Source organism: Dermacentor variabilis, chromosome 3 (genome assembly GCF_050947875.1).
Source record: "Dermacentor variabilis isolate Ectoservices chromosome 3, ASM5094787v1, whole genome shotgun sequence".
Lineage (NCBI taxonomy): Eukaryota > Metazoa > Arthropoda > Arachnida > Ixodida > Ixodidae > Dermacentor > Dermacentor variabilis.
The window spans coordinates 180376726-180402337 of NC_134570.1; the positions used below are offsets into that span (position 1 = coordinate 180376726).

A 25612-nucleotide genomic window follows, 5' to 3' on the forward strand; every position below is an offset into this window, starting at 1 on the left:
CTTAGGTTACAATTATCATCATCAGTCTATTATTGTTTATTTGAAATATTGTGAGCACTACCCATGACTAGCTCTTCTTCATGTCTACACAACATCATCACTTGTACAAAATCTCTACATGTAGTTATCATTTTCAGCCTCACAGCTTCTTCTTCTCCATCGTAGCTCGAGCTGTGCTGGATTAAAACGGTCCCTTATAAGTGGTGGAGGTGCTTATCGTTCCCCGCGAACTCTCGCCCTTCTCACTGGAGCTCCGCTCGGGTCGCCTCATACCACCTATTGCCATGCTTGCTCAAGAAAATTCGACCACGTCTGTTACTACCTCCCCAGCACAGCCTTCGCCAACCCTTGAATATAGCTTTCATTGATTACGAGAAAGGGTTTGATTCACTCGAAACCTCAGCAGTCATGCAGGCGTTACAGAATCAGGGTGTTGACTAGCCGTATGCAAAAATACTGAAAGATATTGACAGCGGCCTCAATAGAAAAGTGTGTAACAGCTGTGTCTTACGAGCACTCACATAAGGGGCAGAAACCTGGAGGCTCACGAAAAGGGTTCTACTAAAATTGAGTACGACGCAACGAGCTATGGAAAGAGGAACGATGGGTGTAACGTTATGGGATAAGAAAAGAGCAGATTGGGTGAGGGAAGAAACGCGAGTTAATGACATCTTAATTGAAATCAAAAAAAGAAATGGGCATGGGCAGGTCATGTAATGAGGAGGGAACATACCCGATGGTCAGTAAGGGTTACGGACTGGATTCCAAGGGAAGGGAAGCGTAACAGGGGGCAGCATAATGTTAGGTGGGCGGATGAGATTAAGAAGTTTGCAGGAAGAACGTGGCCACAATTAGTACATGACTGGGTTAGTTGGATGAGCATGGGAGAGGCCTTTTCCCTTCAGTGGGCGTATCCAGGATGATGATGATAATTATGATGATGATGATGTGAACCAGTGCTGATCTGCCTCGCAAACGCGGGCCTACAGCTCAACGCAAAAAAAATATTAGTTTCGCAGGATAGACTCTCACAGTTCTGGGTCATTATTCAGCAAAAATGGCACTCGAACAGCCCCTCAGAAGCTTTCCGCCGTCCTTGTGTTTCCTCGTCCTCTGCGCCTAAAAGGCGTGCGCAGGTTTCTCGGACTGGCTTGGTACTTCAGGCGCTTCATATGCAACTTCGCTGCGCATGCGTCTGCACTCGATCACCTCCTCTCACATAACGCGCCCTTCGTTTGGTCTGCCGATTGTGAAAGCGCATTTTGGTCGCTCAAGCAGGCCCTGACGTCCGACCCGGTGCTGTGCCACTTTGACCAAAGTGCAACTGCTATAATTCACGCTGACGCCAGCAGTCATTGTCTCGTTGCTGTTCTCCTGCAACGTGACACCACCTTGCGTGAATGAGTCGTTGCTTAGGCCAGTCGGACGGTGGTGCTGCTGAGAAAAATTGCACTGTCACCGAACAAGAGTGTCATGCTGTTGTTTGCGCAGTACAAAAGTTTCGACCATACCTCCATGGCCATCACATTACAGTCGTCACCGACCATAACGCACTGTGCTGGCTATGGTCGCTAAAGAAGCTATCGGGTCGGCTTGGTCGCTGGGTGATCCGTTTTTAGGAGTATAATTTCGATATTACCTACACGTCTGGCAAGAGTGACCAAGACGCAGATGCTCTATCTCATTGCCCTTTGCAGAGCAATAATGACTCAGCGTCGCCTAGTCATACAGCTGCAAAGCTCGACCCCACTTCATCATCCCTGTCCGTCTCAACGCTTGACTGGTTGAAACCTAATCACCAATCTGTCCTTGTTTCCCACAAACGTGCCCACCCATAATGCCGAAGCATTCTCGACCGCATGCAAGGCTGTGCTTCAGCTCCTAACATCCCGACTCTATCGACAATTTAACCAATTCAAGCTTGACGATGGCGCTTTGCATCGCTACATTTATCACGGCGATGGCAACATGTGGGTAGCCATCATGCCCCGTTCTCTGCAACGTGAGGTGCTTGAATCCTTTCATGATGATCCGACGGCAGGTCCGCTCGGATACCACAAGACATACGACAGAATACGAAGTCGGTGCTTTTGGCCTGGCCTCTCTTCTGCCGTAGCCAGGCACGTCGCATCATGCGCTCTTTATCAACGCCGAAAACGACCTACGACTCCTCCTTCTAGTCTTTTGCAACCTCTTGCTTTTCCCGCTTGCCGTTTCAAGGTCGTTGGAATAGACTTGTACAGTCCCCCTCTCAAGACCTCCTATGGCAGTCACTGGATTCTTAGGCCAGTTGAACATCTGACACGCTACGCCGAAACAGCCTGTATAGAATGTCCGAGCGCCGCTGAAGGCGCCGATTTCTTTCTACGCAACATCCTCTTACGCCAAGGAGCTCTGCGTGTTCTCTTCGGCGACCGCGGCAAAGCCTTCCTCTCGTCTCTTCTTACCGAAGTTGTGCGCGCCTCAAACACCGTTCGCAAGACCAGTTCGAGTTACCACCCGCAGACCAACGGCTTGACATAGCGTTTTCATCGTACACTGTCCGATATTATTGCACTGTGCATCAGCCCCGACCACACCAACTGGGATGCAATTGTGCTGTTTTTGACATTTGCTTACAATACGGCTCTACAACACACCCCCGGCTTTTCTCCATTTTTCCTCGTCTATGGCGGCTCACCTACTGTCGTCCTTGACGTCTCGTTTCTTATGGCTCCCGTGTCCTCAGCAAAGCCCTTCTCATAAATATTTCTGTCTCGCCTCGAAGACTGCCGTCATCGAGGCCGAATTAACGCCGGTATAGCTGAGGATGCGCTGAAGCATCGCTAGGACTCAACTCACCGTGTTGACATTTTTTGAAGCGAAAAGTCAACACCGAGCTTGGCGCGAGCCGGCGTATGTCGAAATTGGCTCGGTAAGCGTGTTCGGAGTCGGAATTGGCTCCGTAAGCGTGTTCGGAGTCGGCGCAGCTGGCCATGGCCACGCGCTATGGGGAACCAGCGCTGGATAGGCGGCGAGTCAAAAAGAATGCGTTGCACGCCGCCCTGGCGACGAAACGCGGCATATTCAAGCCTCTCGACCAGACGACACGTCCGCGGCCGTTTCATAGTTCGCACATATGGTTTGCATGTTTCCGTTTTCGCGCCGCTTCAAGTGGACAGTTTTCATAAAGAAGCTAGCGCCATCAAATGAAGAAATGACGAAAGAAGCTTTTTAAGCTTTATATATTTTTCACAGTGTGTCGCGGCGAGCACATGCGTTTGTTTAACGGTTGTGCTCTGTGCCGTTCCCATGCTTGTGTGGCAGCCTGCCTCGCAAATCTAGTAGCTACGGCGCCGGTCTTGCTGCGCTATGGCTTCGGAAGTATTAGTTGGCCTGAAGACATTCCATACTTCTATGGCTAGACATAAGAAATTCTGATGTTACTTGGCCACAGCAGTCAATGGAGAAGAAAGCTTTATCGCATCAACTGACTCGGGCAAACAAAGGTTTGAGTTCTCCGCTGCTTGATCCGTAACAACCCTGGCTACATATAGCACTAATTACATAAATTTACCGGATGCATCTCAGCGCTGAGTCCTCATCCGCATGCGCATTTTTAAAAACGCATAGGCGGCTTAGTCGCGCGTGCGCCGGCAGTATGCGCACACAACTTGTATTACAAGGCAGCTTCCCTGCCATATAATTCTTGGCAATGAATGGAAACTATTTACCTTTCGTCTCGTTCGCTTGCTGTGGTGGCATTGGAAGGGGCTTGGCGGTTGTATTGCGAAGGAAACATGGTTGGTACACATGCAGGATGGTGCACGCTATTGCTAATTTTGTTTCCGACGAAATGCCGACTGCAGATTCTGCTGTTTGGCACTGGCTGCCACGGCTGACCAGCTTCACTATCGAATAAACCAAGCACACACGCGAAATTCGATTTAGGAATCCCGCCCGACACCGCTTCACAGGGCGACAAGACGGGAACTTACTCCGCTCGCCTGACAGCTTGGATGCGCCTCCGTTCCTGTTCGCAGGGTTTAGATGGAAAAACGCAGAAGGATACATCCTCCCTCATTCCGACGTAGTTGTGACACTTGTACACGCAGCAGTACCGTCGGCGTCCTTTTGTTTTCCTTCGACTTTCAGCGCACGCAACGCCGCTACCAGAGCAATTTTCGTCCGCGGGAGCGGCTGCGTTGTGCACGTTCTGAGCGCCAGGGTGGCGCTGCAGGCGTCGTGAAAACTCCAGCGCCAGTTCCCCATACGCCATCGCTTGAAGTTCGCCGCAAAGGCGTGTTTATCGCGGAGGCCGACTATATAACCGCTTGTCAGAGAATAGGCATGCGCATTCAACAAGGAAGGAGAAGAGAGTGATACTGCCGATACAGAGAGCTGTGTTTATACCTGTACAGAATTCGCAAGACAATTTGCCCAACAATGATGAATAAAGAAGTTTAATAATCGTGAATAACTTATGGTACATATCATTGATAAGAAATTTAGAATTCGAATCAGGAACACCTTATACTTCTGTAAACCAAAGGATCAGGCAGGATTCCGTAAAGGCTACTCAAGAATAGACCATATTCATACTCAGGGGATAGGGGATCAATCAGGGGATAGAGAATTGTGCGGAATATACCCAACCCTTATATATAGCTTTCATTGATTACGACAAAGCGTTTGACTCAGTCGAAACCTCAGCAGTCATGGATGCATTGCGGAATCAGGGTGTACATGAGCCATATGTAAAAATACTGAAAGCTATTTATAGCGGCTCCACAGCCACCGTAGTCCTCCATAAAGAAAGCAACAAAATCCCAATAAAGAAAGGCGTCAGACAGGGAAATACGATCTCTCTAATGCTATTCACAGCGTGTTTACAGGAGGTATTCAAAGACTTGGAGTGGGAAGAATTCGGGATACAAGTTGCCGGAGAATACCTTAGCAACTTGATATTCGCTGATGATATTGCCTTGCTTAGTAACTCAGGAGACCAATTGCAATGCACGCTCCCTGACCTGGAGAGGCAAAGCAGAAGGGTGGGTCTGAAAATTAATCTGAAGAAAACTAAAGTAATCTTTAACAGTCTCGGAAGAGAACAGCAGTTTGCGACAGGTAGCGAGGCACTGGAAGTGGAAAGGGAATGCATCTTCTAAGGGCAGGTAGTGACCACGGGTCCGGATCATGATTCTGAAATAACCAGAAGAATAAGAATGGGCTGGGGTGCGTTTGGCAGGCATTCTGAAATCATGAACAGCAGGTTGCCACTGTCCCTCAAGAGAAAAGTGTATAACAGCTGTGTCTTACCAGTACTCACGTATGGGGCAGAGTCGTGGAGGCTGACGAAAAGGGTTATGCTTAAATTGAGGACGACGCAACGAGCTATTGAAAGAAGAATAATGGGTGTAACGTTGAGGGATGAGAAAAGGGCGGATTGGGTGAGGGAACGAACGCGGGGGTAATGACATCTTAGTTGAAATCAAGAAAAAGAAATGGGCATGGGCAGGACATGTAATGAGGAGGGAAAATAACTGACGATCATTAAGGGTTAAGGACTGCATTCCAAGGGAAGGGAAGCGTAGCAGAGGGCGGTGGAAAGTTAGGTGGGCAGATGACATTAGGAAGTTTGCAGGGACAACATGGCCACAATTAGTACATGACCGGGGTAGTTGGAGAAGTATGGGAGATGCTCTGCAGTGGGCGTAACCAGGCTGATGATGATGATGACAACTACGCAAGGTATACGTATAGCATAACCCTAAGCTAAGCAAAGCATATCCATAAGTGAAACCATAAGCATAACCATAGGCTAAATCATAAAGCATAACCATAAACTAAACCATAAGGATATCCATAGCTTAAACCATAAGCATCTCCATAAGTTAATCTGTAAGCATATCCATAGGCTAAATCATAAAGCATAACCATATGCTACGCTGTAAGCATAACCATAGGCTAAATCATAAAGCATAACCATAAGCTAAACCATAAGTATCACCCAACCTTTTCGCTTCAAGATATCCAGGCTTAACCTTAGCTAAGCCCCAGCCTATTTCTTAACCCTGGCAACAAAGTTCTATGGACTCCTATGCGCCTTCCCGGTTTATGCTAAAAACTCCTCAGTCGTTCTATTAGAGCCAACACGGTCATTGACCAAACATCTCCGGTTATTACCGCGTCTCACCCCTTGGATTTTCTTCCAACCACCGTTGGCATGGTACAGAAATTATGCCTGTGTCGCGCTTGAAACCGTACACTCGCCGCGTTTCGTCATAATGCCACGCGACCAGGAGGCTGCTTCCACCGCGGGAGGCAATTGGTGTGAGCACGACTCATGACTGATTCTTCTTCATCACTACACATCATCACTTGTACAAATTCTTCATCTGTAATTACGATCACCAGCCGCACAACTGCTTCTTCGTCGTCGTAGCACGAGCTCGACTGGATTAAAATAGTTCCTTATAATTTATCTAGGGACCTTTCCAAGTGACAGTACGTGGTAATAAGCTTGGATTGTTTGTACGTTTCCACCCCTTCTAAACAAACCCATGTGGCGTCTATAAGGAAGTTAAAATAGAATGAGTCGTGTTCACGCCACACAATGCGAATCTTCCCTGATCTTTTTTCTTGGTATTTGTGCCGAGAACATGCACCAGATCTTGTACCATCAGTGATGATTAAGAATGAACAGTGGAAGAGGAATTTCTATTTTTATTGCGCAGCTTTCCAGGAAACGTGTGCACACGCTTGGTGCCCTGCGTTGCATATTCCTTGCTCGAACAGGTGGCTTCAAAAAGCGGTTCAGGATCCAGAACTGCTAACCACTGAGGCGACCAGTGAGGCTACAACGACACCCCAAGGTAAGCAAGCTTCGACTTCAATATCCAGTACGATTGTGGTGTAGATTGTTGGGAAATATTAAATAAATAAAGAAGTCACCTTGAACGTGCCTATGAGAGTTGATCTGAGAACGACTATTGCGACTGCGAGTAACGAGGTGTTTTCAACGCACTAGAAGCAGTTCACCTTTCATATTGCACTTGCTTCCCGCGTCAGGCGGATTCAGTGCAACGCGTTAGGGGGATATATGTGTTTTGTCCGTATTAAACTGTAACATTAAAAATTCATGTAAGCCCTTGTGATAGCTTTAATACACTAAGATAAAATCAAGAAATATTTTACTTACGAAAGGTTAGTTAAAAAGATGAGACATAACGTATAAAATAAAGCTACGCAATATATACCATTTTTTGAACACAACTTATTGCTAAAATTATTAGCATAAAGGCAGGTGACCTCAAACGCAATGGTTTCATTACTTGACAAAGCATGCCTAATGCCATTGGTTTAATATATTTCCCGGTGGCGGAATAAAGGATTATAGAAAAAGCAATTATCAGGCGCACAAATAAACCACAGTATTATCAAACGCATCAATAAACAAATAAGACACAGCGATATGAACAGTAATGAGCGCACCGAAGGCGATTTCTTTGGCGATGGGCTTCTATTTTTTTCAATTGGCTATCATGTTGGGGGTGCGGCACTTACAGATTTGCTCGGTAATAATTTATGCAGTTTGCCCTAAACTTAGCATCGCCTTATACTTAAACACCTACTTCGCCTTTCCTGCGATACAGGACCTTCTCTTTCTTCATTTTTTCTACTGTGAGTCCGAATACAAGTGCTGCTGCGCATGACTGCTAATGCTGACATGACTGAGTAATATGGAAGAAAATAAATGGGCTGAAAGAGTGTTGAGGCATTTTGTACAGGAAGAATATTCACAGTGGAGTAACAGAACTAGGAAGCTCAACAGCAAGTACGCGGCCTGTAGGGTGGGCAACACAGCACCAAGGAACTTCAGGCGGAAAGTCAGAGATGCTGAAATAATCTCGTGGCTGGCGGTAATGGAAAAGAAACCTGCCATGAGTAACTGCTTAAGAGGAAAAAAATGAAATCAGGAAAAAAACGATTGATGATAACTCAAAGGGAAGCTCATTACTTCTCGAAGCGAGATCGGGATGCCTCAGTGGTGGTTGGCCACTCGTCTCACGCGAGCACAGTCCGCACTGATAGTCCTGAGGTCGCCGAGCAGGCGTCCGTCAGGCTTGCACTCCTAGAAGATGACAAAAGCTTGATATACTGCGACTCAAAGAGGGCAATTCTGTCCTTCGGAACAGGGAGAATATCCCCGGCCATCAGCAGAATACTTCATACTCATCACCTCACCCCACACGGCATCAATTGCTTCCCGGCACACATGGGACCATTGTAGGGACCGCTCCCTAATCTCAAGGAGAAGGCACACGAAGCCGCAAGAGACCTAACTCACCGTGCGAGCCCGGACTCCTTCTGGGCTGGATGGGAGAGGCAGCGCGACCCGCTCGTCACTTACAATGACCTCACCCAGCATTATAAATTACTCAAGAGAACCGCGCCCCTACCGTAAGAAGCACTCAATAAAGCCCAAGAATTCACGTACAGGCGGCTTCAGACGGGCACCCATCCATGCCCGGCCTATACAGTGCTAAAAACGGGGCACCTCCTGTGCTACCGGGGCTTAGCGGATAGAAGAGAACTAAGAGTCGGATTCCTGATTAATAAGAATATAGCTGGTAACATACAGGAACTCTATAGCATTAACGAAATGGTGGCAGGTCTTGTTGTGAAACTTAATAAGAGGTTCAAAATGAAGGTCGTGCAGGTCTACGCCCCTACATCCAGTCATGGTGACCAGGAAGCCGAAAGCTCCTATGAAGACATGGAATCGGCGATGAGTAGAGTGAAAACAAAATACACTATACTGATGGGCGACTTCAAAGCCAAGGTAGGCAAGAAGCAGGCTGGAGACAAGGCAGTGGGGGAATATGGCATAGGCACTAGGAATAGCAGGGGAGAGTTATTAGTTATTACTATTTACTAAGGTAATCGCAAATAGAATCAGGAACACCTTATACTTCTGTCAAGCAAATGACCAGGCAGGATTCCGTAAAGGCTACTCAACAATAAACCATATTAACACTATCAATCAGGGGATAGAGAAATGTGCACAATATAACCAACCCTTATATATAGCTTTCATTGATTACGAGAAAGCGTTTGATTCTGTCGAAACCTCAGCAATCCTGGATGCATTACCGAATCAGGGTGCAGACGAGGAGTATGTAAAATACTGAAAGATATCTATAGCAGTTCCACAGTCACCGTAGTCCTCCATAAAGAAAGTAACAAAATCCCAATAAAGAAAGGCGTCAGGCAGGGAGATGCGATCTCTCCAATGCTATTCACAGCGTGTTTACAGGAGGTATTCACAGACCTGGATTGGGAAGAATTGGGGATAAAAGTTAATGGAGAATACCTTAGTAACTTGCGATTCGCTGATGATATTGCCTTGCTTAGTAACTCAGGGGACCAACTGCAATGCATGCTCACTGACCTGGAGAGGCAAAGCAGAAGAGTGGGCCTAAAAATTAATCTGCAGAATACTAAAGTGATGTTTAACAGTCTCGGAAGAGAACAGCAATTTGCAATAGGTAGCGAGGCATTGGAAGTGGTAAGGGAATACATCTACTTAGGGCAGGTCGTGACGGCGCATCCGGATCATGAGGCGGAAATAATCAGAAAAATAAGTGGGCTGGGGTGCGTTTGGCAGGCATTCTGAAATCATGAACAGCAGGTTGCCACTGTCCCTCAAGAGAAAAGTGTATAACAGCTGTGTCTTACCAGTACTCACGTATGGGGCAGAGTCGTGGAGGCTGACGAAAAGGGTTCTGCTTAAATTGAGGACGACGCAACGAGCTATGGAAAGAAGAATAATGGGTGTAACGTTAAGGGATGAGAAAAGGGCGGATTGGGTGAGGGAACAACCGCGAGTTAATGACAGCTCAGTTGAAATCAAGAAAAAGAAATGGGCATGGGCAGGACATGTAATGAGGACGGAAGATAACCAATAGTCTTTAAGGGCTACGGACTGGATTCCAAGGGAAGGGAAGCGTAGCAGGGGGCGGCGAAAGTTAGGTGGGCGCATGAGATTAAGAAGTTTGCATGGACGACATGGCCACAATTAGTACATGACCGCGGTTGTTGGAGAAGTGTGAGAGAGGCCTTTGCCCTGCAGTGGGCGTAACCAGGCTGATGATGATGATGAGCCTCACGATGCGTGTCGCTACTTTTCAGGATATAACTAGCCTTGCTGGATGGATGGATGTTATGAGCGTCCACTTTGGAACGGGGCGTTGGGTTGCGCCAGCAAGCTCTTGCTATTATACCGCCCAGTGTCCTACCTAGGTTAAACAATGAAAAAAAAAAACACTATCAACTGCCACGCCCGAATTTTCTGATCCCCTATTGCGATCTGTGCTATTGTACGTCTCCGTCTTTTGTCGTTTCCCTACTTTTCTTCCACCAATCCTCCGATCGCCTGTTAATAATACCTATTACGGACATGTTTGCGTTACCACTGCTCCCGCTGCACCCAAGGGCTTCAAGGAGGCCTGTGGTGCCGAAATCGATCGCTGGGTAGACGTCTTCACATTCTAATAAAACATGCTCCGTCGTTTCCCTAGCTTTACCGCAGCAAGTACATGCTTCTTCTTCCTTCTTATATCTCGCTTTATAGGTGCGTGTTCTAAGGCATCCCAATCTCGCTTCGAAAAGTAATGAGCTTCCCTTTGAGTTATCATAAATGGTTTCTTTCTTGATTTCGTTTTTTCCTCTTAAATAGTTACTCATGGCAGTTACACGTGGCGTTCATTGGACCATCAATGGACATACTGGAGGCAAAATTCTAAAAAAAGAACCAATGAAAACGACAGGCTTTGGTGATTCTTTGGAGTGTGAGCTCATTTCCTGCCAGTGTTCTACCACTGTGAATGCAACTACCTCGTTATTGCATTTCTACTGCTTCATAAGATAATGGGGCTCACACACTACGGGCAACTAGACAGCAACCCAGCAATATAGGACTGGTAGTTAGGGGCGAGGGCAGCGTTGTATAAAACTGTATTAGAAAACAAGAATGAAACCATGACATCAGTAAGAAATAATATAACTCTATCACAGTTCACGAAGTCTACTATGAATTAGAAAACAGTTCTTCGCTTTTTTTTTTTGTGATACACGAAACTTCCTTTCCTTATGAAATAGTAGTGCGCCTTGTGGAATCACATTTTAGCACTGTCAAAATCCCCATGTTTAACTACGGTAGATTTAGTTGTTTATATTTACAGCTTTTTTGTTCACAGCTGTCTGGCCAAAATCCTATGGTGATCCTCTTTTTGTCGCTCGAGACGTTTCAACTATGTACTATTTAATCATATTTTATTCAGATGATCTTCGTGCATCATGTTGACGTACAGATTGCCTTTTATACATACAAGTGTATATATGAACGAGAGAAAGGTGCATTGAGGACACGTTGAAGATGCTCTGGCGGTCAAAACTATTGCGACGTCTCCCTCTACGGCATGCCGCATATTCAAATGGTCGTTTCGGCATGCAAAACTACATAATTCGAGAATTCAAGGGAAGAAAGGACACCGTGTGGTGCAATTTTTATTTGTCATATCGTTAGAAGCCGACAAACAGCTGAAGCCACGGCCTGGAGGCAACTCCATGCCACCACATGTCGGCCCCTCACGCTCCTCAACGCGACGTTCCCCAACCATTTAAAACAATTTTTTTTCTTTTGTATACGGAGTAAGCTACCCTATACCATACCGCATTGACCTGCCGAAGTATCCATAATAGCCCTCCCCCCCCTCCCTCCAAACCGAAACTCAACGCACGAGAAGTGGGAGATGGCGCTTACCAGCTCGGCATTGGAGCATCAGCGAAAGCTCATCGCCGGAGCCGAAAGTGCACCCACTGCCATGCGGCTCTTAACTTAGCGCACGTGATGTGTTACTAGAATAACAATATGTGGCACATTGCTTTTAAGTATACCATGCTGTCTGACTTTAAAACCCATGTTTTGTAATATCCCACAGCTGGAGCGTTTAAGCTATTATTATTAGTAAAAACATTGTGTTCGAAACAGCTCATAAATGTACGTTAAAATAAGCATGCATCTTTTTATCTTTCTCATCGCTATTTTTAATGGCGTCACTATAAACAGAAACGGAAAGCTCAAAGAAACAAGAACCACCGAAAAAAGAACCAGGAAAAGAAGAAGGTGAAGGACACGACGTTTCGCACGCATCCCACTATGGAAACGTGAGTGCATTTATATTAGTTTTTTGTCTAACTCATTTGCGTTAATCGATTCAAGAATGAGTGCCGTTAATATGCATTGCGTTTGGGCAAACTAACGGAATAGGGGCTCATAACATAATTTCTGGCGAAAACTGGCTAAGTCGTGATCAATCAGATCGCGTAATATTTTTCCCAAGTACAAATTGGAATTCGGTGCTAGAGCAAAAAGCTGATTTAAACAGCTTGACGTGGCGCTAGTGACCCTGATGCTGCAGTAGTTTCAAGATATCGTCATTATCGCAAATATAGAAACGAACGTAAAAGCATATTATATAGGATAACAAAAACTTTAATATCTTAATAACATAGTATGGTGAACATACCATAGGGAACTTATTATGACTGTAAAGGAGACATTGATGACAAAGGTATCATTAACTACGAATGAATGCAGAAAACGATAAGAACGGATATAGTTTTGACAAGGCACTGTGACAACACAATACTGATTGTACACAACAAGATAAGTAAAGCCAAGAAGCATCACAAACCACATTTCAGTTATATTAAGAATACTTTGGAACATAATAAAGGCACAAGAACTTATCCCCCGCAACTTCCGAAGCGCAATGCCGAAATGTGTTTTCTTAGGTGATGTAAAAATGGTTGCGCAAGAAGAGAGAAAAGTGATGAGGACGTTGTGCAGCATCACGCAAAGAATGAGCAAGAATAACGTAGGGACAGGAGTTGTGAGCTCCACATACAGATTTTCATCCGGTCAAAAACGGTCGTACTTTGCGTCTGTTTCTTCTTCTGCGTTTGCACTTACATTCGTTCTCGCGTGCTCCCGTGAATCATGAGTGTATATTCGAAACTGCTGTATTGTAAGTATTGCAAGTGCGGCGGTTAAAGGGACGTCGATGGGTTCCTCGCGCGAAGTACATAAACAATGTCTAACTGATCACAGACGCGTTTCCAGTAGCTTAATGTAGGCATCGTATAAGCGCTGTCCAAGCATTGAGAAAGGCCGTTTTCAAGGCCACCTGTATTACGCGCGGCACAGAACCACTTTGTACTGGTCTCGACACTCGAAGGATTTTCCCGTGAGGGAAAGTTTTGGTACATACTTCGGTATATATTTCGGTATACGCATATGCCAGCTCACCTTTGTCACACCCGATGACTCGGCCTTCAGAAGCGCAAAAGACGGGGTATACCAGTTACGTTTATTTCTGAAAGGACTTCCCCAATGTCAGAGGCAGGCAGACGCGACAGTGCGTATTCGATTATGCCTCCTCAGGTGCCGACAGAAAAAAAAAGAGCGCGTCATAGCAAGTCGCGCTGTGGCCGTTCTCAAAGAGAAATAGCTGAGAGCCTTTAAATAACTCAAGTGTTGTAACTCAAGGATAGTTGAGGCTTTTCGTGAGGAACACCACATTGGTGACGCCCCTCGGAATTCGAATAGCAAAACAAGCGAAACCGAGGACTGACTTCTTGCTGCCGCGGCCTGCAGTGATGATGACCGCGGGTCAACTGAGAAAGGTTGTAGGTGTACAGTGTGAGCCATGACAAGGTGCGCAGACGGCATCGAGGAGGTGGTGTGGGAAATCGAGCTGCTGCCCAGAAGACGAAAATGTCTACGGCTTCTACTTTGAAAAGGCTGCAGTTGACCCGCGATCATCTCCGGTGGACCAATGGTGATTGACACGATGTAGTTTTCAAGACGACTCGTCGATTTGCACAAAATGGAGCCATAAGCTAAGAGGGTACTGGCCAGGGCTTACAAGCTACTTAGAAATTGGTATTGTTAGCTTGACAGCATTGTGATGTTTAAAACAAAAATATTAACGAAAGAAGTGCAATGTGACAACCTGATCGTCGGTAACATACGTAAATATTTGACGTGTAAATGGCATCACGCAATTTTAGCTACAAGTGCATGTCTGTGTACTTACAAGGCGTAAAAATTATTTCTGGCAGTGTTGCGCGTGTGAGAAATCCCATGCTGCTGTTAGCGAATGAGAAGGATGTAGCTCCTTAGCAGTTCTGAGCAAACTACTCAAAACGATACTATTCCGGCGCACGTAAAGTCGTTAAACGCATACCGGCCTGACATCCCTCCTTAACCTATCCCAGCCAAGCTCCTTTTATTCCTCTATCGCTGATAATTGCCTTTCTTTTCTCTTCTCCCCATAACTATGTTCCCCGGATTTTATCACGGTAGTAGAATGATACGATATGACTGGCACAATAAAGTAATATGATATGATTGTGGGCGCATGTCGCCGCGTGGAGACACGTGGAGTTCGGCAAACCTTTGAATGTGCGTTGATGAATCCATGAAATAAAGCAAACCTATTGCATTTTTATTATTTAAACAATTACACTTTTTTTCGTAACAAAAAAGCAAGTGTTTTTGATCAACTGACTAGGGCCGTGAAAAATGCATTTTAATCTGATAGGTTTGCTCCTCAGTAAACTCTCGAGGTCGAGTAGCTGAAATAGTATTAGCATCTAGGAAGTCGCAACTAAAGACGGCCTCCGCCCCTCTGTCGGATAAAGCGCAGCTTCTGTGCTGAAGCCTACATCGAAATCATTGATAAGGAACTTTTGCCTCCCCTCCTGGACGGGCCCTTAAGGATGGAGTACATATGGCAAGTGTAACAGCACGCGGTGCAGAAGAACACCTGCAAGAACTTCGTTGTTGCAGGTGTTCCGCGGCCCTGGCCAACCCAGGTAGCAGATGTGAACATATTTGCAAATCTTTGTGCAATCCTAAAATCTAATCTTTCAAAAATAAGCCACGACAGTGCATCACCCGACGAATTCAGGAAAGTGGCGGAAGACAAACAAGAAATTCTCACGGGTGACGTGGACCCGATAAGCGCAGTGTATGCGCCCTTGCCTTTGCCCGTCGCAGGCGTTGATCGATCGGCGCGGCATTTCAAACGTATTGACGTCATGCTCGCCTTTTGCGAAACCTTTTTTTTTTGGCAGATAGACACAGGAGGTGCCAGAAAAGCTTACAAAGTCGTAAACGAAGCAAGTAGTAGCTTCACTCTCCAAGACTGTACACGGTAGTTTTGTGATGAACAATTTTTATTTCTACCGCATGGTCTCTGTTGGTTGGTTCCACCTAAATTAGGTGCCAACATTGACAGCAGTGCATGCTGTTGAGCGCAAAGCGGAAATAAAAAAAAAAGATGTAAAACGTTCGTGACGTTTCTATCTGCCGTTGTGCGCATTTCAGGCACCTTTAACAAAAAAGGATGTGTTTCGTCCTCAAAGGAACAACGTGGCAGACGACGCTTACGCAAAGGGTGCTTTGTGCGCCTGCGCGCACTATTGCCGGTCTCCCACACTTTCCCCGTTGTAAGGCGCTGATACTACGTGCGGTAGACGCTCGCGCGATATCGTTAAAAATGCGGGAGACGGCATTCGCTCATCTTTTAACAGAAATGGGCGATCATTGTACTGCCACCATTTCAATTAAATCAGGTATGAAATGGCCTTTATGTGAACCTAAGTCTATAAGAGGCTATAATGCGGAAGCTTCAGTTTTATTGGTGACCATGCAACATTTGTGGAGGTGTACATTACCAGCTGATATAAGCTCACGGTTGCGAAAACTAGTTAGTGTAAGAAATGGACTCTTTAGTGAGCACTCATTTACCCTTGTGGGTCATCCAAAGCAAGCGAAGGCTATCTTGGTTAAATTGGTCTTTCCAAATTTTTCAATAGAAATATAACAGATACTTTCCGGAAAATAAAACTCGGAAGTAGTGAATGTGATTTGACTGTTTGTCGGAGGATCAGCCGCAAATTATAATTGTGGTATTAATGCTAACCGCGTGCTACGGTACCTGCGTCGTCACTTTCAGTCGCTCCTTATTCTCCTAAACTGCTTCTTTATAAAGCTTTTGATCGTTCAGAACTGAAATACCGATCTGTATGGAGTCCGTTCATCAAAAATTTCGCGTCACATTCAAAATTCATAATATACTAGCCCATGTTCCACATTCACTTAGTGTACCCATCTTTACAGCGTCTCATTATAGCGAACAGCGTTATTAAGTCGAAGGCCCTAAGTGACTCCTATGCCCGATGACCTTGAAAAAAGAACGTATCGCCCGGTCCAATGGTCCAAAAAGTGTCATCATCAGGAATGTGTCACACCCCCCTTAGCAAGTAGAAAGTGCAAGAGCTCATTCATCTCGTAATTCCGAGGCGAGAAACACTCAGCAAAGGGAAGCCTACAGTGCCTACATTCATTTAAATCACGCGTACAACATACAGAAACGCGGCGTCTAGTCGAGTGGTAAAAAAGAAAGAAAAAAAAAACACGCGACCTTCTCAACTTACCCCCCTAAGCAATGACCCATGCCCCGTAAGGTTGAGGCTACATGCGTTATGCTAAGTCAAGCTAAAAATGCATAATTTCATTGTAATCATCCGTGCAAGACAGAACTGCCGCCGTTTCAATCCCCTCGTGAGAGGATGCGAGACGGCGCATTACCGAATGTTCAGCGGGCTTTTGCCTTCACGTGTTACGGAAGTGTAACGTTCTGGCGAATTTTATCCCCCATTACGTTCTCCACGCAGCAAGATAGCACGTCTGACCTTATCTCAGAAGATTCGGTACCGCAGTGCTTAACTTAAGGAGCAATTACTTTCCCCTCCTTTACTCATATCACCGACCATCGCCGGAAATAATCTGTTCCTCGTTATCGTACTATGCAGCAATTTGGTTCTTTCGTTCTTCAAACGTGTAGTCACTGCAACCGTTTACCCACTTCCTTTGTGCTTGTTACTAATGCGGTAGGAGTCACACAAACAAGGATAACGTGCCTCTTGAAGGCTGGCCAACTTTCGATAGGTGGACCCAGCATCGTCAAAGGCGGCCTCACCCTTCTCGGCAAGGCTGCATTTGCGCTTTCGAATCGCTTGGAGAGAATCTTGTGACCTGATATTTGTACTTGTGTTTGTGATCTCTGCTGTCTCCATTCCCCTATGTAACGACCTACCGGCTCCGAAGGTAGTGAAATAAATAAACAAGTAAACTAAAAATACATAAAAAAGTAATAAATAAATAAATAAATAAATAAGTAGGTACGTGCCATTGCTAGGGAGCCCGAATAGACAAGTTCAACAAGTGTCAATAATTGAACAGTTCGGGAAGAAATGCGGCTAACAGTTGAGACAAAGTGAAGAAAATAAAATTAAACGAGAGGGTGCATTGAGTGAGAAGCGTTGACCTGCATAGAATGTAACAACCAGAAGTTAAGACATTTAGAAAAACATGAAAACTTCGCTTATGAATTCCCGCATTTCCCGGGGGTACCTTCATTTTTTTCCACTCGACAACTCGACAACCTATAGCTTGAGAATCAGCTAGCTGACGACAGTCAAAAAATGGCAAGTTTAACCCCAGCTTTTGCTTTTATGCATTCACACGGTTTAGCAACCTGAAATAGAATAATTGGCTTGTCCAAGCAAGAAAGTCGCAGGAAAAACATTATTGGAGCTAAAATTATTCTCGTGCTGCTACTTTATCTGAATTTACGAAACTTATTGGTAATACTTACAAGTTGCCTCTTGCTTTTCAACAGGCGGGGTTTTATCTCGGCTGCAAAGATGCTAAAGGCAGACGTTACGCAGACGGAAAGGGTTGTGTGCTTTACTACTATGGTGTAAGTCTCAATTCTATCTTTTTTGGCCTAAAACAGCCGGATTTATAAATCATTGTGTGTCTTTCCTCGCATAACCTGGGAACACCCAAGGAGAAATCGCAAATACCCCCCCCCCCCACACACACACACACGCGCGCGCGCACACACACACACACAAACCAAGTACGCACGCTGTGCAGTGTTGCGGAAAAAGTATACCGTACGGTACAAGCTCGAAAGTACAAGTGCATATACAAGTCTCCATGTGTGTGCATTGTTTGACTAATTACACTATCGCGCGATGGGCGAATCACGGACAGTGGTAGCAGGCTCGCGAGGTAAATGCTGCTGCTTCCCTCCATTCGAGAGCGAGATTGAGCCTCGATTTTCAGTTCCCCTTGCGCCCTGTCACGAAATGCGCAGTTGCTGCCGGAAAACAACTGCGCCTCCCTCCCTTCCATCACCCTACGCCTTTTCGCGCGATGGAAGACGCTTTCCTCCCTCGCGAGAGCCAGATTGAGCCGTCATCGTCGGCTCCCGTCGGCTGCTTTCACTCGCACGTACAGCATACGGAGCGCGGCGATAGTTTTATCGGCCTTCGACTTCATACGAAATATTACGGCGACGCCGATGGCAAAAATACACCTACAGTGTTCATGTAATTACTATCGCAATAAGGAAGCTGGAAGTCACTGCCTCTTGTCGTCTGTACTGCCCTTGTCGCAGTGTGCGTTGTATTTCACAGTAGCATGGATATTAGAATGTGTAGCATACTTAGTACTCATCGTGGAAAGCCCTTCTTTCGCTGCACGCTCCAGGCAATGTTATTTAGAGTCGGTTTGAACTGAATAAACAACGCATACATATACTCAATATTTCAAATTTCACTTTACAGGACACTAGCGATCAGCATACAACGCGGCTTCGTAGCTGCATAGTTGGAAAGTGCAAGGACGGAAGATGCATACATGATGGTGGCGCCAATTGCGGTATATACTAGAATACCCTGCCGAACGACTGACAATAAAATATTTTTATAACCTAATTGATAACATTACATGCGATGCGAATATTATTGAATTACTGTCAACATCATTGCCTTTGCCAATGATGCGGGAAGTCTGGTTAGTGGTTATTCCATGGCACAACTTTTTTGGATAGCAGAAATCATGGATACTAAAAAGCAAACACAGGCACAGAAGCTTGTGCCTGTCTGATTTCTTTTCTGTGTATATCTTCTGCGCGCTAAAAAAGTTTCCCACACCAACTACTCGTGGATGCGATGCTGTAAGCACACACCATGATTTTAAGCAACCAATTTATTACCTGCATTTCTTCGCCCATCCTCAGAACACTTACCTCAAGGGTGGACACTCTCAAATACCTATGAGCGACGTGTAACGCTACTACTGCCCTTCTAGTCACTGCTGTTTGGTGTGAACGATGTGCACATGCGCAGTAGTAGTGATCTGGCATTCGTAGAAACCGTGTTAACTGCCTCTTCTGGGTTACCCTTGATGTTCCTAATTCCGGGGCTGCCTGATGCGTGTACTTTGGAGAAGCGCCTTCATGCACTTCATTTGGACCGAAGAGCTCATCGTAGTGTCAATTTTTGGAAAAACAATTTATTTCTTTTACGTCTATTCGTATTAGCTTAACCATGTTATTTACGGTTAGCAAGTGTGGAGCAACCTGCATTTGCCTTTTTTCCCGCCATAAATGTGGTATAAAGAAATGTGTTTACTATACAGCGTCGTGCGAGCGCTAGAAGTGTCACAGAAGTTGTATTTTTAATTAATATTGAAGTGCTTTCTCTAACTCTTGCAACAGTGCCTTTTTATTTCTCACCAGAGGAAAGCAGATACGATGGCCTGGTTGTTGAGCATCGCCTTTTGTACGCGGGGCACGTACTGAACTCGAAACCCATTGCTGCAAAGAACCGAACAGCTGTCTGATGGGTACAGATGTCCACCCGCCTTGTGCTTCTTTAGGGGTGGGGGGGGGGGCGGGGTTCGGATCTTGAAAGAAGGCCGATGTTAACGTCTAGGTGCGGCTTCTAGGCACAGCTGGTCCAACCAGCGATATTCTCGGTGCAGAGAATCACCGGCACCTTTTGGATGCTGGCTAGAGCTGGCAACCAGCACTTAGCTGGTAAGTAGGTACAATCTTGCTGTAGGGCTTGTGATCAGCTATCACGAGGCCTCAAAGCATGAAAAAGGGTGTTTCTCACCAACCAGACGGCACCAACTTCCTCCTTTTTTTCTTCGCAAAGGAAACGCATCGGCCTCCGTCTCACGATGTCTACTTTCTGCTCATCAACATTTTATTTTTTGCCCCATGACAATGTGCCTAGCTTTTAGAAATTTAGTCATGACCGATGCCGCTTCACTACTACGAGTGCGATTATTGTTACACCGACAACCACGTAGCGCCCCGAATGCAGCACGTCTCCAGTCACTAACACATGTATCCTCGCACATCGTCTCTGACGACACTCGCACTTACCACTTCACGCGCACATCCACAAAGTTTATACTGCCCCAAAATATGTGCAACAAAATTTTCGAATTTTGTTGACAGCTTACACAAGACTTCAGTATTTCAAACTTTAGCATCACTTCTAAACTAGCAGTTTCGTAGGGACGACGTTCTTATCAAACAAGTACACAGGACAATGATTGTTATTAGGTGTTGTAAGAGCTAATAGTGGTATATTTGAGGATATTGAGTCTGTTAATTTTTAGTACTCATGAGATAATGCTTCAAAAAGTAGCCTAAAATAGCCAACTAGCCCATCTGAAAGTTTTTCCGCGAGGAGCCTTCAGACGCGGCCAAACTCGTACAAAGTAGCCAAACCTTGTAACCAATTGACCGCGATGGTGATCACCGGGGGCAATAGCCAAGGCGTGCACTTTAAACGGGGAGTGACAACGACACGCAGACTGCTTAAGTTAAGTTGAAACTGAAACTTTTCAGTTAAACTGAAAAGTATGCTACACATACTTTTCAGTTTATGATTTTATATGCATCTTCGTAATTTCTCTTTCTTTTCCTCAAAACTTCCTCAAAACTGTTGCCCAGTCCTTTTGTAGACCGTGGAATAGGGAACTCTCACGGCGCGAATTTTCGGTGTGTCCGGTCGGATGCAAGATGCACTGAAGACATGTCCAAGAACAGTAATCTAACGATGAGCAAAGTCATATTTCTTGGAGTTGAGCTGCAGACCGGCCTATGGTATAGCTGAAAGGCGCTGAATGGGCGTGCTGAATGAGGGCGAGAACATAATAACGTCATCTAGGTAGCAGAGACAAGTCGAACACTTGACTCCATGGAGTAATGAGTCCATCATACGCTCCAACGTAGCCGGAGCGTTACATGGCCGAAAAGGGATAACCTTGAAGTGGTAAAGACCACCAGGCGTTATAACAGCGGTTTTTTGCACGATCTGGATCATCGACATCGATTTGCCACTATCGATGGACGAAAGTACTGTGCACCTTATAGGCAATCGAGGGCGCCATCGATACCAGGCAGTGGGTAGATGTCCTTCTTCGTGATGCGGTTGAGGTGGCGGTAGTCAACGCGTAATCTCCATAAGGCGTCCTTGTTTTTGACCAGCACGACAGGCGACGCCTAGGGACTTGAAGATGGCTCTATGATATCGTTCGCTAGCATCTTGTCTACTTCCGTTTTGATGGTCTCACGCTACGAAGCTTAAACTCGGTAGGGTCTCCAATGGATAGGTGGATAATCGCCTGTATGTGTACGATGTGTGACAAGTGACGTCTGGCCTAAGTGTCGGTTGTCCAGGTCGAATATATCCTTGTAGGAAAGTAATAGACTGCACAGCTGTTCAGTCTCTGCAGGAGTGAGATTCGGGGCGATCATTTTCCGAATGTTGTTGTCATTACACTTGGCCGACTAGAAAGGCTCACACGAAACTTTGACGGCAAAAGTCTCAACGCAACTAACTTCTAAAGCAGGGATTGTAGCCAGGGTGATATTTTTAGGCAGAATTTGCTTAGCGAGCCCGAAATTCAGCACCGGGAGGTACATGCGATTGCCCGTGACCCTCGGTATGGTATGCGGGACAGTAACGCTGTGGCTGAGAACGATGGTAGTTATGGGAGCGGCGATGTAATCACCATCGTGAACTGGTGCATAAGGCGACACTTCGATGTATGTCGAGACCTGTGATGGTACATGGACAAAATGTGTGTGTTTCAGGCGAATTTCGTGTGGCGTTGCAGGAACGTCCAGTAGAGGCAGGTCAAGACGCACAGTACATGAGGAACAATCGATGAACGCTGAATGGGCGGAGAGAAAGTCTAGGCCTAGGATGAAGTCATGGGCTCATTGGTCGAGCATAGTCAAAAGGCCGGCAATATGGCGGCCCCGAATGCCCACGCGTGCAGTAAACATTCCGACCATGGTCACCGTGCTACCATCGGTGATTCGTACGAACCGAGTAACGGCAGGCGTAACAATATTCTTTAAATGGCGGCGTAGGCGGCTGATCATATTCGATATGTGCGCTCCGGTAACTATGAGGGCTGTGACAGTTCTGGTATCAACTTGGAGGTCAAGAAAGTTATCTCATAAACAGCGTCAAAGGAGGATTTTGCAGCGAATCCGACAGTGCAGCCCCACCTCGAAGGGCCGCATCGCCGAGTTTTCCTGCTGGGACGGTCCTGGGTAGGTCGGCAACAGCGAGCGGTGAAGCTGGGCTGGACGTGACTGGCTACGTTGAGGTGAGGGCGCGCGAGCATAGCGACGAGTCGAGGTAGTGGCATCGCAAGCGTCGTAGAAGCGACGGGGTAAGGAACTTCAGGGCCAATTTGAATTCCGGAACGTGTTTATAGCAGGGGACGGCCAACAGCTCCGGCATTGATGGGAAACGTGACCGATTCGGCCGCAGCAGAAATAGAGTGGCCTGTCACCAGGTGTACGCCAGTCCGATGGATTCCTGGTAGTGTAAGAATAATGGACACTGTGATGTGGACTGCGATAGGACCGAGGTATAGGAGCAGGGCGGGTGTGATGGCGACTCAAGGACGAGGGGCTGGGAATACCAATATTAGCGATTTCCTGGCGAACCACGGACTGGATGAGCGATATCGTCTCAGCGGTGTTGTTCCACGACGTCTGTTGAGGCGAGGCAGGAAACGCTGCTTCGAGTTCCCGGCGTACGATTCGGGTCGCGTTTCCGCTTGATGGTGGAGAGCTAGATTGGTCGGTGGGGTCGGTACAGAAAGAGGTCGCCGCAATATTTGGAAGCCGTGTAAACTGATTGTATATACGGCGACTCTTCGCCTGCTCGAAGCGGCGGCATTCCTTCATGATGGCGCCGACAGTCGAAAAGTTTCTAAAGGCCAGAAGGTTGAAGGCGCCGTCCGTGATGACTTTCTTAATGTGTCCAACCTTTTCCACCTTTTGCATGGACGTGTTGATATTATGACAGAGGGCTAGGACATCCTGAATGTAGGAGACATGCGTCTCTGTAGCAGTTTGGGCACGCGTGGCGAGTTGTTGCTTGGCGGCTAGTTGTCGACCGGTCGGATTGCCAAAAACGTCAGAAAGATTTTCTTTGAACAAGAACCAGATGGTTAGCTCTTCCTCGTTTGTGTAAAATTACGTTCGCGGTGTTGCGTCGAGGTAGAACATGATATTGGCCAGCATTAGGGTCGGATCCCACCTGTTAACCTTGCTGACGCGCTCTTACGTCTTCAACCATTGCTTAACGTCAACACCATCGAGACCAGTGAACTGGCCGGAGTCTTGTGGTAGAGGTAGAGCCCCGTACTGGGTATGCGTGGTCGGCATTGCAGGTGCAGATGCGGTGCCTTCCACTGGAAGCATGGTCCCAGGATGGGTGAGATGTGCGCTGCGGAGCTCCGTGGTGAAGACGCGTACCCCGCACCTTCAACGAAATATCGCGGGTATAGAACTATTTACAAGATGTATTTACAAGGCAGATATAAACAGCAGCCGAGAATCCCTAGAGGTTGTTGCCACTTCTTCGTCTTCACCGTCGACGACGTTTTCCTCTTTTGCCACCGTAACTATATATATACCTTGTACTGCTACCTGTGCCTGTTAAGAACACGGTTTTATCAATCTCTTCTCTCGGATTTCTTCCACAATACTCCAAGTGGCTCTTGTTTATCTTGACTGCTAGCGGGCTGATGCTCCCACCCACTTTGAATGCAAGCGCTTCTGGGAGGCCTACGGTAGCTCTAAGTCTGACTGAGAATACTTTCGCGTTACATTATGATGTGCTGAATGGCCTTCGGTATTTCTCTGCAGCAGATGCATGACTCATATTTTTGCGAATGTTTGTTCGGGTATGTTTTCGTCTTTAAGGTGCGACCTCGAGCCTCAAATAACAAGGCCCTTCCCTGTTTGTTATCAACAGATTTTGCCTTTTTTTTATTCCTTGAGGTTTTTGTAAATCTATCTTTTGTTTTTATTTCCATTTCTTGTATCAACTTTAATACCTCTGCTTCCCTCCCGTTATTTTTATGACTCTTTGGGTATTTACAGTTTCAGTTACCGTGAACTTGGTTACCAAAGTTCTTCACCTCTCCCTCCATTATTTGTCCTCGCTTTTGAGGCACATATCTTTGTGCGCTTTAGATGCCCATATATTTTCACCCACGCTCCTGTGTCTTTCTCCATAAATAACATTCCTCTGCTGTTCTGTCACTTCAAATGAGGCCCAACGCATGTCACCAGGGCTCCCTCATTTATGGATTGGCCAAGGACTCCCAAAACCAACCGGCCTATCGATATTTTGATTGACATGCGACCATAACAAGGTATCCGTCTTTAACCAAATAATAGAATTCGTTAACGCCCGTACTGGTGCCATTATTCCTTTGCAGATTCCACCCGCGGCCTAACATCTGTCTGTTTGTGCTGTCTGTCTCCTTTTGCTACATTCCTCTTGCCGTTGATATTATTATTGCTTGATAGGTGCTTGAGTAAGTCTTTCTCACCTTTATATATATGCGCAGACATTTATACTGCCTGGCTATGGCTATGTCATACTGATGAATTGATATTTCCTAATTACTCGCATTTTTATTAAAGCTTATAATTCTCAATACCTTTGCGCTAAACTTGTGGCCTAAATTTGTCGTTCCGTTGCCCATCATATCCGCGAGTCGTTGTCGACAAATGAAAGCCTAATTTACTCTTTGTCAGTCATCTTACTATACACCTAAAATAATACGCGGCTAACAACGGAGGCAGATGACATCCTTGCTTCGGTCCTCGGTGCGTGTCCACATCCTAAATGCATGTCCAGCCTTCCCATGAAATTTATAGTCTGGTTCCCCTATATATGTTCCTAAGCAGCTCTAGCAAATCGTCATCTTTGCCTTCGCACTTGCATATATCTTATAACAATTCCCTGCGTACGATGTTGTATGCTACTTTAATATCTAGAAATGCTACCCATAAAGGTCTATTCTTCGCTATTTAAATGTCTATGCACTGATTTTGTGCAATGATATTAAACTCTAAGCGTCTGCCAGGTCTGAATGCATTCGATGGTTCTCCCTCTCATTTTTTTCTGCCCACTTTGAGACCTCTACTTTTATGGCTTGCGTTGACATTGCATACAGGGCGTCCCAACTATAATGCACGAAGACCTAAATATATGCATGTGCCACGTAGCCCGAAAGAACCAAATAACGCTGTTTTCCGTCGCTTGGAGATACTCAGATTATACTTTTCCATTATGTCGATCA

General features: G+C 46.0%; 1 protein-coding gene across 6 annotated transcripts in view; it reads left to right on the forward strand.

The window, feature by feature from the left end:
• LOC142576553 (uncharacterized) overlaps positions 1–18909 on the forward strand; it is an 85162-nt gene extending 66253 nt beyond the window's left edge. For all 6 annotated transcript variants that reach the window (XM_075686720.1, XM_075686724.1, XM_075686719.1 and 3 more), the window contains 4 exons: positions 6717–6854; positions 12113–12210; positions 17799–17879; positions 18754–18909. In XM_075686720.1, the coding sequence (XP_075542835.1) occupies positions 6717–6854; positions 12113–12210; positions 17799–17879; positions 18754–18858 (422 nt within the window). In that variant the 3' untranslated portion in view covers positions 18859–18909. The remainder of the gene's footprint in view (positions 1–6716; positions 6855–12112; positions 12211–17798; positions 17880–18753) is intronic.
• The last annotated feature ends 6703 nt before the right edge of the window (positions 18910–25612 follow it).